The sequence below is a fragment of the Dasypus novemcinctus genome, chromosome 10 (genome assembly GCF_030445035.2).
Source record: "Dasypus novemcinctus isolate mDasNov1 chromosome 10, mDasNov1.1.hap2, whole genome shotgun sequence".
In the NCBI taxonomy this organism is placed as follows: domain Eukaryota; kingdom Metazoa; phylum Chordata; class Mammalia; order Cingulata; family Dasypodidae; genus Dasypus; species Dasypus novemcinctus.
In genome coordinates, this window is record NC_080682.1 from 55,150,523 (window position 1) to 55,167,517 (window position 16,995).

Sequence of the window (16,995 nt, forward strand, 5' to 3'; positions counted from 1 at the left end):
ACAAGTACAGACATATTTCAACATTTTAAAAACTGGTGCTATAACCGGATTTTGTCTAGGTTCTTGACTATGCTGCGGAAATGAATTTCAAGAGCATGTTAGGTTAGTTAGGCCAGTAATTTGTTCAGATAGGGAAGGAAGAGAAATGGGAGAAAATAACAGATCATAGGTCCCAGGTAGAGAGGAAGGGGCTGAAAAGTGATAGAGAGGGCTGATTTACAGACTACAATTTCCCATTATAGATTATAAATTCCCAGGTTTACTTGCATATTGATCTGGGCAGGGACGAAGGTCAGAATAGGGGTCCAAAGGCAAGAGAGAGAGAGTTCAGCCTTTGTACTTGCTTTTTAAACATTAATTATTCCACCCCTTTGTTATTGGCTGGGGAGGAGTCCCAGCTATTTGCTGTTTTGATAGATTACCCCACCCATCCATCCCCCAATAATAAGGCCCTGGGGAGAACATCCAGGGCTTCTCCTGGCTTCCAGAGGAAATCGTGCTCTGAATTGGATTTTTTGCGAGAGTCTTCCAGCAGCCATCTTGGGGATATTGATGTCCACGTGGACTTCTTGCCAGGCCAGATCCAACTATTGATTCCCCATCTTACTAGACTGCTTCAGTACAGCTCTCCAGAGGCAGTCAGGCCCTCTGACTGCCCTAAAAGGAGCTGGAAAGCCTCCAGAAAAACTGGGGCTAAGATGCTTGAAAATGTGTGGATGGTGAGATGAGCAGGCAAAGGTGAGCTGGACAGAGTTGGAGGGGAAATTGTGACGATATGGCTCTGCCATTCTCTAGCTAAGGTAAACCTCATGAAACTCGCTGAATAACATTGAGATAATGGGAGTACTGACTTCAAAAAGATTGATTGAGGAAATGTATGCAAACTGCTGACCACAGCCACAAAAAATGTTTGTTAAATTGTAGCTATTATTATTATTATTATGGGAAAAGTACTGAACAGAAATTGTCAGTTCTTCCCCTATCTGTATAACCCTGAATAAGTCAAACACTCTGAACAAAATTTTGAGTATATGAGTATGTGAATTTTCTGGAAAACAGGTCATATAGATCATCAGATTCTCAAAAGATTTGAGAATGATTTTCAAATCCTACATTTTCAAAAGTTTCAATATTTACCTTAAGTATCTGGAACCAAATTCTCTCATCCTACCTTAGGATAAATTATACTCATTATCACTGTTCTGTTGCCCTTTATTCAAAATATCACCCAACTAATTAGATTCCCCTCAAGAAAAAAGGAGTTGTTTCATTTTTAAATGTTATGCTCAATATTATTATTTGAATATAAATCACAATATACACTAGTTTCAAATCTTAAACTTTTATTTCAGAAACTTATACATAAAATTAACAATAACCATAACATTAACATGGAATAGAAATGTTTAAAAATTAAAGTAAGTACTAAAAAGTGACATTTTGTTTAACTTTAAAACATTTGATATGAGAATACAGATCCCCTGTGTCAAATAAATCCATTGCCTCTCCATACCTGAACTTTTCCTAAAACAACAAAAAAGAAGGCTATGGAAGTTGTTAAACAAACTGTGTAATTATTTATAAGAAAATAAAGTGAAGTGCGATTCCACAAAAAGAAAGATCTCGCCAAATATGAATTCTGAGGTATATTTATATCGATTACTGTAGTAAAGAGGCAAAAAAGTAAAATGAATACTCATTTAAAATCTCAACATCTAAAGAGTAGACCATCTTTCACATACGTGAAAACACATACATAACTGTAATCAAAAATCCTTAGCATCCAGATGAAGATCTGTTGCTCCCAACCAGCACCAGTGCTTTCAAATCCTGCCTGCTAGCTGCGTGGAATTTAAATTCTAGTTGATGTAATGCGAGACCCACACACTCAATCAAAAAAAAAATCTTTATCTTCATCTGTATTTTGTGAAAACAAATTGAGGCAAAACTAAATTCCAGTTCATCTGGAAGAAAAAGGCATCTTTTCCTCCTGCTCTGGTTTCTCAGTGCATGTTTATTAATCCAAAGTGCTTTTTGACCTCGCACCAACCGTTCATCAATTTTCATCAGCCCTTATCACTGGTCCCTGCAGTGCACCTCAGTGGGTTGGCAGGAAAACTTGTAGACTGGGGTTTCACAGGAGAAAAATGCATTGCACTCTGAAGTCCCAGTCTGTACTTGAAAAAATGCTGCCTTCAGTGTGGTGAAGTCTCCTGGAGTATGTGACTGCATTTACAATGGACATTGTTAAAAATAAAACTCAAGTATAAAACCAGGTCTCGAATATTGCAACTGTAAATTTGAGGGCAAAACAACTATAGGTAGCATTTCTACATATTGAAATTCCTATGGCCAGATGTTCCTAGAGTTTATCAAAATGTGATCTATGAAAACAATTATTGGGAAGGTTGTGCTACATATCACGCTATTAGTTTTGGACATTCAAAATAGTTTCTACAATGCTAAAAAAAAGAGAATTTAATATTGGAAGTATGTACAGTGCCACCAATTGAGTAACAGAGTAGAAACGGGGAAACAAATCTAAAAACTTTTGCCAGCATGCTTTAAGGAGTAGGATGAATTTAGCTGTTTATTAGTGCAGAGACATACTATAAGGATTAAATGGGATGAAGGGAAGAGGTGACTTAGAAATCCATTAGTTTTCCGATGAAAACTAAGAGTTTCCAGGGAAAAAAGTTATATTAAAATATGTATATATTTTGATAACTAAGTTGCAAGTATATTTGATGTTTTGTGTACAAAAACAAAGGAAATGCTGTATTTTTTAATAGTAAATATGGGCGTCAATCCCTGCAAGAGCACCAAGTGCATACCCTTTAGGATAATGTCACTGATGCATGTTTGACAACTCAATTACAAAGCTCTTTGATATACTTTGTATGAAGAGTGGCAATTATGGACAATAAAATCAAAGAGAAGAAAAAAACTAATTAATACTAACATTATGACTCACTAGCATATAAAATCCCATGCCTGCTCTAAATTGCCAGCAACTGGCAAATCCCAAATTCCTAAGGATGCAGACAATAGTTTCCTAATAACTGGAGCCACCAGAGACTTTGGTGGCTCGGTGGAGCCTTAGCATTACTTTCTTATATCAAAAGACCCAAAGTATACAAATGACTTAAACCCTCTCCCCCCTCCACTCCCCTCTCCAAAAAACAAAACAAAACAAAACAAAAACCCCACATAATCCCAAGGTTATGATCTGTAGTAATTGTGGATCCTAAACAAATTCTGATGCTACCTCATAAACAAAAATAGTGGTTAATTTTTGTGGAGGAAAGAAAATGGAATTGGGAGACAAAAAGCCCAAGTTCAGATTCTAAATCAGGCATCTATTATCCCTGCAACTTTGGACAAATCATTTAACTTTGTATCAAGTAGGGATAATAACAATGCCTATCCCCACAGAGTTGTTGTGAGAATAAATGAGGCAAAATGAGTGTGAAAATATTCCAAAAATAGTAAAACAAACAACAACAACAAAAGAACTATACAAATGTTAATACTTCCACTGTATTATAAGCTTTCCATTGAAACTTAGCAAATGTGTAAAAATAGTTACTCTGCTACAAAAATGTGACTACACAGAAAGTAAACCAATGATAATAAAATAAAGCAACACATCACAGAAGGAAGGGTTCTGTGAATATAGATTTAGTGAAATGACCCAGGTTTCATACAGAACTATTTTTCAGCAATACGTTAAATCTGCTTTTTATGCAGTGTGTAAACCTGGATTTTTAAAAGCCTCTGCGGCCTTGCAATTGTATGGAAAAGCATTTGGATACTTCAGAGACTCCAATTAATTAACTGAAATAAAAAGTAAAAATAAAGTATCATACTTGGCTACTGGCAGCTAAGTAAATATGTGTTAGAAGATTTAGTAGCTTAATGGCTAATAATTGTATTCTTCTAACCTCACTGTTAAAAAATCCATGGTAGCAGATGACCTCTTAAGCTCTTAAGGTTACAATTAAAGACATGATGTAAAGTCAGGAAATGAATGATTTTCACAAAGGGTTTCTTGTTTTCCACACACACAAAAATTTCTTGATTTAGGGTACTTCTGTGTAACTTTACCAAATGAGGAAATGCATTGAGAGCACTCTGCAAAGGTCAGTGTGTCATACAAATGTAACATGTCATTAAACAAATCTGAAAAGCTTTTCTGAATCTTAGAGAATAAAGATGGAATTTATAAAATGAAGAATTCTACAAAAATGAAATAGAAAACATATCTTGAAACAAAATATAGTAAATTGAGGGGGCAAAGTCAAAATTACCGAGCCAGTTCCTTTCCTGGCCCCTTTTCTGACAAGCTTGGCTTGATTTTCACCTCACTCAGTCCCCGCCACACACATGACTTTGTTCATCTCAGGTCCTATGCAGTTACTCCTACTCCAAGGTATAGGGCTTTCAAATAATTGATTTCTCCTGTTGCTTCTCTGAACTCACTAATGGGCTCAAGCAAGCAGCTCATCAATTACTTATTCCTGACATGGTTTCAGCATCTGTGACCTCTCGCTCCAACCAGCCACTTGGTGGTAAACCCTCACTTTCGGTAGTGAAGGGTGCCAGGAAAAGGCCACAGAACAAGCCAAAGGAAAACTCATTTGTTAAACCATCCCATAAAACATTACCCTACTTAAAATTCCATTGAATCTTGAGTTTCCAGAGAGTCCTCCAGGCCCAATGTGTCCCCGAAGCTTGCCTGTGAGTTCATATCAAACCCAGAATTTTTCAATGCATTATGAGCATTCATAAACTTCTGGAGGTATTTAGAGGTATACAGCCAGTGGTGTTTCAGGACATCTTCCAATTCATAGCACTTGGACTGCCTGGCATTCATTTTCCGGAAGCGCCTAAACAATTTGTTGCCAGACTCATTTCCCTCACTTGCCCATGCCCCAATAGACCCATCCCTTTCAATAATTTCAGGGACATGTGCAAGGGTTTTGTGAAAATAATTAGTGATTTTACCCTCATATCTATACTTGAACTTGGTGGAGAGAAGCTCAGCAAAACGCTGTGAATTGAAACTATACTGGCATAGGGATTCTGGGCACTCTTTAGCAGGACATGATGATCTCCATACTGGCTTCATCTTTAGGTAAAGGTCCATCAGCTCCCTCAGAGGTTCATGCCTCTCCTCAGAGGGAATTAATTCACAAACTGCTTCAACAGTCTCTTTGGTCATTAGCTTCCTGGCAAAGTTGCCATTCATCCTCATGATTGGTTTTAGGTTCATCTTCTTTCGGAGATGCTTGTCCAGTGTGGCCTGCCATCTTTTCCTTTCCTCTTTGGATGCGTTCGGATTCTTATATACCTCCCCTATTTCTAGCTGGAAAATCTTGTAGAATTCAGCTGCATTGCCAATGTCACAGTGGAGTGCATCTATAGAAGGAACCGTCTCAATGAAAGGTTTGGCTGAGACCCCCTTCACCCGATCCCGCAGTTCTTCCACAGACTCCTGGTAGGGGTTAGAACGCCAGACCTCATAGCGCTCCAGGTTCTCAGCATGGCTTCTAGTTATGGAGTGAAAGACAAGATTTTGAGAGGCTTCCAAACGGGTGGCATCACAAAGGGTACAGATGTAGACTGAACCAGAGGCCTCAAGACCTTCTACTTCCCGGACAAGTTTTTCATCATATCCAGTACCCCTAAAGATGAACTTGAAATTCCTGGGAATGCCTCCCATCTCAAGCATTAGTTCACTGCTCTTCATGGCCTCCCTCTCTGCAATGAGAGGGCTCAGGATGGCAGTCAGGGTCTCATGGTCAGACTCATCTGCCAGCATAAGGCACAATGGCTTGCAACACAATTCAGAGTTAGGTTTGACTTCCTCGAACACCTTCACATTCTGTGAGCCCTGGGCTAGAGTAATTTTCATGATTGTGAATGAAAAACGAACGGCCTTTTCTGGAACAGCTGGCCCACTTCCATGCTTCTCACTCACATCTCCCATTCCATCACAAGACTCCTTTACCACTACAGTGAAGGGGCCATTGAGGTAATCCTCAAGGTCTTTGGATCTCATGCCTTCTAAGATGTCTTCTTCCATGTCCATCAAAGCAGACACCAAGGCTGAATCATAGCGGAACCTCTTTGCAATGGTGTCCACTGGGTAGTCATCCACAGAGGAGGAGAGTCCAGACAGCCCATCAATAATGCCAACATCAGTGCTGGAAGACACATTCTTCAGAGGTGGCTGCCACTCAAAGGGGTGGTAACCGGGCAGAAGGACCTTCTCAGCATTCCGAAGGGCATGCAAAGGCTGAAAAATCTGCCTTCCTGTGATGGCTTTCACAGTCCTGTACATCTTGTGGTACTGGCTGCAGCTGAGGAAGGTGTTGATGCGGATGGCCAAGCACACAGCTGGCTGCAGGCCAGACCCCTGTCCCCGCATGATGGCCTCCAGCTCGTCAGCTTGTCTGTGTTCATTCTTTGCCCTCAGCACCAGCAGGAACAAGGTCAGGCACACAGACTTCACATCTCCACCTTCTTCTTTGTCAGCAAAAGCCTTGACTTGCATCTTGAGCTCTCTCAGACGATGCTTCTGAGCTCTTCGGGTCAAGGACAGGAGATGCTGGCGGGGCCGGCCCCCTTTATTAATATGCACAAAAGTCTCTTGTGATCCCTTGTGGCTTGAGACATGATGATTATATTTTTCCAAGCTGACCTCTTCATTGCACTCTTTCGCTGGACATTTCACCATTAGGGAATTTAAGATGCTCAGAAAGGACTTCACTGGACTCCCCAGGTCACTGGAGAAGCAGGGATATCGGCAAGAGGGACAATAGCTGCCCATGATTTTGAGGCATCGGAGAATGCAGATTCTGCAAAATACATGCTTACAGCTGGTCTCCACAGGGTCAGCCAGAATGTGTTCACAGATCTGGCAGGAGACAGATTTCACAAAATGTGCTGGAAAGTCCACTGCAAGTAGCTTGGGGCTAAGATGAATCTTATTGCAGTTAGTGATCTTCTTCATGACTTCCTTGTTGCTAATCCTTGCCTGAGCTCTTCTCTTGCGTTGACGAGCTTGTCTTGCTCGGTCAACTACAGTTTTGAGTCTTTTGCTGAGCTGCAGATTTAGTGGATGGCTCTTCCTCTTAAGTCCCCGATGGACAGTGTGGCAGATATCACAGGATGGTGTGTGGGGATGCCACTCCATGGTTGCATTCCTTGGAAAGTAAACCTCACATGGGATGCCACTAAATTTCCTGTGCATGATGCTCCAGCAGTTATGACAGAACTTGGTGGGATGGATTGAGTCAACATCTGCCTTCACATTGATCCGGAAAACCTTGGCAATGAGGTCTGGCCAGGAAGTGACTCTCTTTTCCTTCTTTCGCAAAAGCCCTTGAGTTTCACCATCCACAGGCCCATGCACTGGGTATCTCCTGTTCTGCCTGTCAGTTTTAAAAGAATTTCCACAGATGCGGCAGAGATGTTGAAGGTTTGCTTGATGGATTGATTTGTCCCTTGCTTTCTCATCATCAAAGGATTTCTTCGAAAATTTGGGATGGACCTTTAATGCTGGCTGAGTCAGGGCTGGCTTCTGACCACTAGCCTTGTCCAGAGCAGTTGGAGATTGTTCCAGAAAGGATCTCCCCTCCGAGGAATCCTTCTTTTGCATTTGGGCTTCTTCAGATGTCTTTTCTAAGGATCTCACCCTGAAAAGCTTAAATTTCCACTCTGAAAATTTAATATGAGGGTGCTGAATTTCATCTGGGGCAGAGCTGAGTCCCAGACTGGGTGGCAAAGAGACAGCCATGCTGGCCGAGGTACCTAGGGACAATTAAAACAAGTCAGATTAGGAAAAAATACAGAGAATTTATGAGAGAGAATGATTTTTTTAATCAATATCCCACTGATGCATCTTGGAAGAAATAAAATGAATATATTCAATTATTTATTCATTAACTTATTTTTAAAGTTACCTATTAAACCCTTATTTTAAAACATTATGTTAGGTGCTGATCAAAAGCAATGAACAAGACATTACCTGTTCTTATAGTACTTATGATTATTTACATCTTATATCTTAGTATCTTAGTAAATGCACTACCATGGTTTGATATACACACACATACATATACATATATGTATACATACAAATATCAAATAAGGTTTGATATACATACATACACATATAAGGTTATATGTAGGTGTGTGTGTATTTATCTTATTTCCTTTCTACCGAACCTTAACGTCTTTGAGGATAGAATTGTGGAGTCATTCATCTTTGTCTTTCCAAATTTCCTAGTACACATTAAGTTCTCAATAGTTATCTGATTACTAAATGCAAGGACAAAATGACTACTAAAACCAAAGAAGGCAAATGGATGTGACTCAATCAACTGGGCTCCCATCTACCATATAGGAGGTCCAGGGTTCGATGCCTGGGCCTCCTGGTGAGGGCAAGCTGGCCCACGTGGTGAACTGGCCCACGTGGAGTGGCGGCCCACGCAAGAATGCGGCCCCGTGCAGGAGTGCAGCCCTGTGTGGGAATGCTGCCCCGCAAGGGAAAGCCACCTCGCAGAGGAGTTCCAGCTGACTCAGAGAGATGGCACAACAAGATGATGCAACAAGAGACAGAGAGTAGAGAAAATAAGAAGACACAGCAGAACTGGGAACTGAGGTGACGCAAGAGAGTAAGCGCCTCTCTCCCACTCCAGAAGGTCCCAGGATCAGTTCCCAGAGCTGCCTAATGAGAATACAAGCAGACACAGAAGAACACACAATGAATGGACACAGCAAATGGACTGGGATGGGGAGGGGAAAATAAATAAAAAATAAATGTTTAAAAAATAATAAAACCAAAGAAAAGATGTATTTTTCACTTTGTATTAGACTCATTGCACTAGCTGGACAATATGTTTCCAGTTTTTTAAAGCAGTCTTCTGGGAGGTTGGTTGTTTATTTCTTCCAAACAGGTCGTAAAGGGATGATAAAGTTACAGATCCAAGGAAACTAATTACTTACTGCTTGAAAGGATGAAGTGAATTTTGAGCTTTATGAATGCAAACTAATAATAAGTATCATGGATAGCAATTATGCTTACAATTTTAATTAGCAAGTGCGGCTGTAAATCATAAGGCTGCATCTACATTAGAAACAAATACCATGCAACTCTAAACCTGTAACAAACCACGGTCATGTACGTACTAAAATTCTGAAGAGTTTTTAAGATGAAAAATTCAAGTGGTTTCAGATAAAACTTCTACAGGTCATCTTGAGGGCTTCTACTGGTCAATGATCATTAGCTCTGTAGTTTTTAGTAGGAAAGGATGAGAAGTATATTATTCTTCTGGTAAAAATCATTAACATTTGCATATTTCAGGAAATACCACCCATCTTCTTGTAAGGTAGACATCAGTAGCGATATAGAAAAATAATCGGAAGATGCCATTTAATACTCTTTAGAAGCAATTAGCCCAATCTTCCTCCAAGCTCTTTAGTTCATATAACTGGAGAAAAGCATTTGTATCTTCAACCTATCATTGACATCTTTCAAATTTGCCTGGGTTAACTCTTTCAAATCACCAATTATATCAAACAATAGTTTTTTCCCCTTGATTAATCAACTGATCAAAGTGATGGGCTTTATTTTATAATCAGGCAGTCATGGAGACAAATCCTCAGATGAACACACTTCGGCTGGGGTTTAGGGGGTGGGGAATGGTACCAAGGACTAATTCCAACTCCTGCCAACAAAGTTTCATTTTAAGTCGTCTCTTTAAACTACTGAAGTTTGTTCCATCTTTCATGCATGATGCTTCAGGAATTGATTTTTTCATAAAATTAAAAGGAAATTTCCAAGGCTTGGTTAAAAAGGAAATTAGGCTAGATTGTTCCACATGCAGGACTGTGAGAGTCAATCAATTCCAAACCATTTTAAAAATCTCATTAACCTCAAAAGTGTTTCACTGCAGTCGAGCAAAGACCTCAAAGTTGTTTATCGTTTAATAGTGTTCCTTAATTCTGACCTGTGTCTTTCTATCTGTCTCCCCTGCCTTGTTGGCTTAAACTCATTCCCAAATGCCTTTTTTATTTTTAGCCTTTCACCTCCCATCCATTTTCTCTAGCATTCCAAGACAATATTTTGAGGAGTTAGTTATCAAAAACTGCATGACCATCTCTGGGACTACACAAGCTAAATACTGAACTTACACATTGAGTCAGCCAATCACAGGGCAGGTTGGAAGGCTCCCTAGAACTATCTCCCTTCCCCACCCACTTTTCCCCTGACTCCCAGGGGACTGAAATGTTACGTCAAATTTACCAGAACACATTGATTCATTGAGTTAAGATTTTCTATCTCCTGGAGTCCATTAGGAGTTGCAAATATTCCCATGGAAAATGTGCCATCACAAAGCAGGATTAGTCATTGACATCCAAATTCACACTTATTTATTAGATTATTTTCCAACTCAACGCTGAAAAGTCCATTCAAACTAAAAGCAACAGGGTGTGGGGGGAGGGACGGTTTATTGTTCTTATGTTTTAAAGACATGTAGAAGAATATCCACTAAGATACTAATAGTGATTACCTCTGGAAGTTATAGATGTTTTATACTTTTTATCCTTATCTATGATTTTCACTCATTCTAAAATAAACACATATTACTTTTGGAAGAAGATAAACCTTCTAAAAACTAGATGTTATGGGATATCTTTTTTTTACCTATCAGATTAGGAAAAATGAAAAAGATTGATATTAAGCAGCATTAATGAAGATATGGAGAAATAAAGATATCTTCATACATTCCTGTAAGGCATGTAATAAATTGGTATAATATTTTTCATGGAAAATTTAGCACTGTCTTTATAAAGCTTAAATATGTATCTTATCTTTTTTTTTTAAAGATTTATTTATTTATTTAACTCCCCCCCTCCCCCGGTTGTCTTGTATCTTATCTTTGATGAAATAAATCTACCTCTCAGAAGTTATTCTATAGAAACATCCCCCCAGTTACATAGTGACATTTGTATAGACAGAGAGATTTGTCTTAAAAATTTACCTTGTTTGAAAGCTATTGACTCAATATCTGTACATCAGTTTCAGTAAATATAGTATGAATATGTAAAAAGATTATTGCTGTGGAAGGGAAAAGGGTTTATGTTGGATATGTGGGAGTACCGTATATTGTATATATGAATTACTGTGATCTAAAACTTTTGTGAAGATAAGCTTAATAATTAGAAAAAAGAAAAGAAAAAGATAGAATGTAGATACTGAGGAAAAGACAGAAGTTGCCTTGCCTATTTGCATACAGGGCAACACTTAGTGCAGCAATGGAAGGCAAAACATCAAAAACAAAGCTTTTGCATTTTTTAATTTTGTGATACCACAATTTATTTTTACCTTAATTTTTCTAAATTAATATGTTAGATATAGAACACGTATTCCATTTTACTATTAATGGAACCTGGCGATATATTGGGCTTCACTTTTGAAGAAGTTTTGGATCACAGAGAGGTTAAACAATGGCCGGGGAGGAATACTGGTGTGGGATGTTATTGACAGGGGACATATGGTTGGCAGGGAGTTCTCCAGGGCATATATCCAGGGTACACAAAAATATTTGGATATTTTCATAGTGGATACAATTAAACACAACAACTGAGGGAGTGCTGAGTTCCTAGCCAGGGGAGCTCTATCACAGTCCCTAAAAGAACAGCAACAATCCCCCAAGTGCAATGGCAAAGACCAAAAAAGAATGAAGGTCCAACAATGAACCCTTGATACTAATGACTATGCTTGTGAGCCTGTGCACCTGAAATAAGAACAAGGCCTAGAGCCGCAGGGTGCCTAAGAGTTACCTCCTAAGAGCCTCTGTGTTTCTCAAATGTGGCCAGTCTCGAAGCCAAACTCAGCATGTAAATGTGTTGCCTTCCCTGCAGCGTGGGACATGACTCCCAGGGATGAGCCTCCCTGGTGCCAAGGGATTACTACCAAGTACCAGCTGATGATGTAACTAGAAAATGACCTTGAATAAAAGGGTCAACTCGAACCAGCAGAATATCTCAGTCTACATATAATACCAGGAGTTAAAAATGCTTCTTGACCGGAATAAAAGGGGGAAATGGAAAGGACAAAGGAGTTTATATGGCTATGAGTCTCCAAAAAGAGCTGGGAGGTTATCAGATGGGTTGCCCTTATGCACACCTCAGCAGAGTCCCAGAGACAGCTAAAGTAGATACAACCCCAGGTATTGGTTTTTCTGAGGGCTACAAAGACCCACAGGTTCTATGCTCATGGAAGATGGAGTTCAGTGCCGTGTCAGTTGGCCCTACTTTGGAGTTTGTGTTTTTGTGTGATGGAGCTAGACTCAGATGTGATCTTTGTTCACAAGCCTTTCCTGTTACTTTCACCAGAACTGTAGTTGGTGCTGGGGCTTAATGTATACCCAGGGGACCTGAATCTCTGGACTGACCATGTGATAGCCAGGCCCTGAGCCTTAACAGACTTCAACTCCTACACTCTGATTTATTGGACTTACCCCACTCAGCTAACATGGAGGTGAAGAAGGTCAATCACCACACCAGGGAGCCAAGAGTGCCTACAACTGAAAGAAGGAGAATTGTATCCAGTATCCATGTGGAATTTAAGCCCCCTCTTGATATAGATATGGAGTGGACACAACCACTCCAAGGTCCACAGGATGGAGGAATAGAGTATGGATTAGAGTGGGCTTACTGATATTCTATTCATGAACTATTGCGATTAGTAATCGAAGAAAATGTGGCATTGGTATGGAGAAAGTGGCCATGGTGGCTGCTGGGGGTAGGGAGTGGGAGGAAGAGATGAGATGTGGGGGCATTTTCGGGACTTGGAGTTGTCCTGGGTGGTGCTGCAGGGACAGTTACCAGACATTGTATGTCCTCCTAGTTGGCCCACTGGGTGGACTGTGGGAGAGTGTGGGCTATGGTGTGGACCATTGAACATGAGGTGCAGTGGTGCTCAGAGATGTATTCACCAAATGCAATGAATGTCTTATGATGATGGAGGAGATTGTTGTTACGGGGAGAGGATTGGGGTGAGTGGGGTGGGGGGTTTACAGGGACCTCATATTTTTTTAATGTAATATTAAAAAAATAAAGACAAAAAAAATTTATTACTTTGAAAAATAGGAAACACCAATAGTCATCAAAAGGACATTATTAAATAAACTATGGTCCAGACATACAATGGTTAATCATACAGAAATTTAAAATTTCCATATGCATTGTATGGATTTCTATATACAGCTATGACATGAAAAGATGCCCACATGAAAAAACAGAGACCAGAACGACAATAGCACATAGAGTAGGAGCCTATTTGCATATACTTTCATGTTTGTATATACCTGAAAGTACAAAAATTCTTTAAGTATATACACTAAAATCTTAATATTTAATTTTTACAGAGTAGTACTGACAACAGTAAGAGGGCCTTTTTCATTTCCTGTTTATTCATTTTTTTGTATCATTTTAACTTTTCCCAGAAAATACCGTAAAAAAAAAACAGAAAAAAGAAAGAAAAATAAGAAATATGTATTATTTTTAAAATTTTATAATCAGTTAATACTGGGAGGGAAAAACATGTTTTAAAGACAAGATTTATGTGAACCCATAAATCTTATTTCCATATTTGCATATTTCTAACAAAATTTCCCCCCAAAAATGTTTAAGCCCTGGCTAAGTCAAATTTGACCACCATCCTTAGTTCTCCTTTCTTTTCTGGTGAACGTGTGGATAGAGGACCAAAAAATGCACCTGTAGACAACACAAAATTAGGATTATGAAGAGTTATCTTGTGGTCATTTTCTGACACTCTGAAATTGGAAAAGGACTTAGCTGTAGATCAGCCTCAGAATCTAAAAGACAGAGAGGCTGTTTCTGGCTTAGCGCTAGCCCTGCTGGGAGCTGCCATCTAAGCATTGCCATCTTTCTGCCATCACAACTGCAGGGGCGCCTTTCTCCACCAGGCACGGATCCATTTGATAACCAATCTGGGCTGACTTGGACTGGGCTGAAGCTGCACTTTATGATGTGAGCTATCATTTTTAACTCCACAAGACAGGGCCACAGCAGCCGCATTCCAGCCTTCCTTTCCATCCCTTTCTGCACCCTACATATACACATAGCCTATACTTGGCCCCCAACCTTCCCTCTTGCCATCTGCAACCTGCTCTATATATGATTTCCAAGTGACCGCTGGGTAACACCTGTCCCACTCATTCATTTACTCATTCCACAAATAGATTTATTATCTTCCATTTACCAAATACTAAGCACCAAAAGGTTGTCAACATCAAAAGACTTTTTATAAGTCTCAGGCACCCACAAAATGACCCTAAGATTCATGCCCTTCCTCCAGGCAACTTGCTGCTTGAGCCATTTGCAGAAAGAAAATACCCTCATACCCCTGGTCAGGAATCCTGACTCGAGAGCCTAACCTAAAGCAGTGTCTCTACAGTGGTAATTCTCAAGGTTCATATGTAGCAGAAACACTAGGGAGCTTACTTAAAAAATTAAAAAAATTCTTTAAAAAGGCAGATCAGCAGAGAGTTTGATTAAGTTTGTCTGGGATGGAGTCCAGAAATCTGTATTTTTTAACAAGCATTCCAGTGATTCTCATATAAGTGGGCCACATACCATTATTTTGAGAAATACTAGTCTCCTACTTAGTCCAATCTACTTCAGGAAATTTCTGGCAATACATGGCAATTCCTGGAAAACTAGACATTTCCTCCCACCCTGGAATTTGCTTGCTCCTGACTATTGTTCTTGTCTGGACTAAGGAGTAATTTTATCCAAGAAACTCCTTCGGGTGATTCCTTTACTCATCTCTTCCGGAAACACTCCTTAAATCCTTCCTATGCCTACAGCATGCATTTGCAACAATTTGGAAATTTTGCATTATCTCTATGAGCCTCCAGTGTCTTCCTAAATTTGGCTTCTTTCTGCTTTCCCATTTTCAAAAATTAGAAAGAAAAAACATTGAAGCAACTTCCCTTGCTCCCTCCCCTCATCCCCTGCAAGGAAAAGAGCACAAATATTTCTGATTAGAAACAGAAAAATGGCATAAACATTGTGACTCAAGGCATCCAAAATATGAATTGTTACCTTGCTTAGCAGGTTGCCTCCTCAAAGTGTTGGGATGTTTGTAATTGGGTTGCTATTACGCAATGCCAGAATAAAGCCCACGTGTGTCCTCCTCTCCCTCCTTGCTCTGGCACCCTTCAGAGTAGACTGAATTGTTTATCAACCTCGCCTGTCCTTCCCAGCCTCCCCCACCACCGAGGGGTTAACCACAAATGATGGCAGCCAATCACAGGCCAGGAGCTCCAGCTGGCACCTGGCTCTTCAGGAAACTTGGCAGGGGGACCTCAGTAGAATCGTGCATGCGTGTGTGCTGGAGCACTGCCAAAGATGCCAGGCCATTCCCCAAGTCTGTCTGGGTGAAAAATGATCTTCCCAGGATAAGGTCTGGATTCTGTCAGGCATTTATAGCTGTGTATCCATTTCCTCTTCCGTGAGATGGAAATACCAAGTATAGATACCTCAAAGAGTCAATAATGGGAAAACAGTGAGCATTATTATGAGAAAATACTTGGAAGGCTGCCTGACACTTTGAAAATGCTTATAAAACATTAACTATACTATAAAATATTATTTTTGGGAAATGGAGTCTAAACAATCCCAGAACCCTCATACCTGGTCAACGCTTGGTTAGGGAGAGTTGATATTCCTTGCAGTTATACTAAGTTTAAACATTATAAGACTCAAAGTCCACAGACCTGGATTTAAAATCTTGACTCAGATCTTTGGTTTCTGAGCCTCAATCTCCTCATTTAAAACCTAGGATTGATAATATTAGCCCCACCCCCACCCCACTCCCAGTTACTGAGAGCAACGGGCCAGGTCTTTAAATACTTTATATGCCATTTAATTCTCACAACAATCCTATGCATTTGGTATGATTATCTGTAGTTTAGAAAAAAGCCAACAGAAGTTCAGAGCGAAGGAATAACTTCCCTGCGGTCACACAACCACTAAATGGTAAAGGTGGTAAGGGATTCCAAAGCCCATGTTCTGAACCATTCCATTATACTGTAAAAGGAGAATAATGAAAGGCGCCTCATAAAATAGTGTGAAGAAGACTTGAGGATGAACTCCAGTGCACCTGGCACAGTCTCTGTTTCAATTCCCCTTTATAATTCTTATACCATCTTCATTCCTTAAGCACCTAAGATTTGAGGGACGGCCTTGCCTTGTCAAAACTTCAGCGGAAACTGTCCAGGAAGCAGGGGCAAATACTTCCCTGTGCTCTGGTGCCCTGATTAAACACTCCTTTTCTTGCCCCATTATTTTGCACTTGGTTCTGTCTGACCACATGAAAGTTCTGGGAATCTAGCTTCTGCTCCTCCACTAAAGGCAGGGCAGAAATCATTTCAGCAGTATTAGGAGGAGGAGAAATGAGCATCTGGTTTCTAACAGCTTCGGTGTGTTCATGCATGAGGGGATGGAGCCTGTGGCCAAGGTTCCTATTTGAGGGGACATTGTGAGACTGGGTAGGTAGGAGCTGAGAATTTCTGGAAGACTGTAACTATGTTCAAATCCCCACGAAGCAGGGCCTCTAAGATGTAAGCTTTATGGCCTTGATGTCCTCTTCATACAATGGTCAAGTAGAGAAGTGTCACAAAATGACTTACATGGAAGCAGGTGCCCTGTCCACCATCTGGGACATCTCCTGCATCTCCACTTGACTCGCACAGAGGAAAAGAAAGTGTCAAATATCCTGTTCACCTTAAAGGAAACAGGAAAGCATTAACATCTCCAAGAACTGGAACAAAGCAGCAAATCTGAACTTCCAAGGACCAGGCTTCAGCTCCATCAGCTCACTTGGAAGTTAAGGGAAACTAGGGTGTCCACCTGTCCTGGTTTGTCTGAAACTTTCCCAGGTTCAGCACT

General features: G+C 40.2%; 1 protein-coding gene across 2 annotated transcripts in view; it reads right to left on the reverse strand.

Annotated features, from left to right (window-relative positions):
- Nucleotides 1-1,326: 1,326 nt before the first annotated feature.
- Nucleotides 1,327-16,995, reverse strand: part of RAG1 (recombination activating 1) — a 53,827-nt gene continuing 38,158 nt past the window's right edge. For both annotated transcript variants that reach the window (XM_058305554.1, XM_004483173.3), the window contains exon 3: nucleotides 1,327-7,818. In XM_058305554.1, coding sequence (XP_058161537.1) covers nucleotides 4,673-7,804 — 3,132 coding nt within the window. In that variant the 5' untranslated portion in view covers nucleotides 7,805-7,818 and the 3' untranslated portion in view covers nucleotides 1,327-4,672. The remainder of the gene's footprint in view (nucleotides 7,819-16,995) is intronic.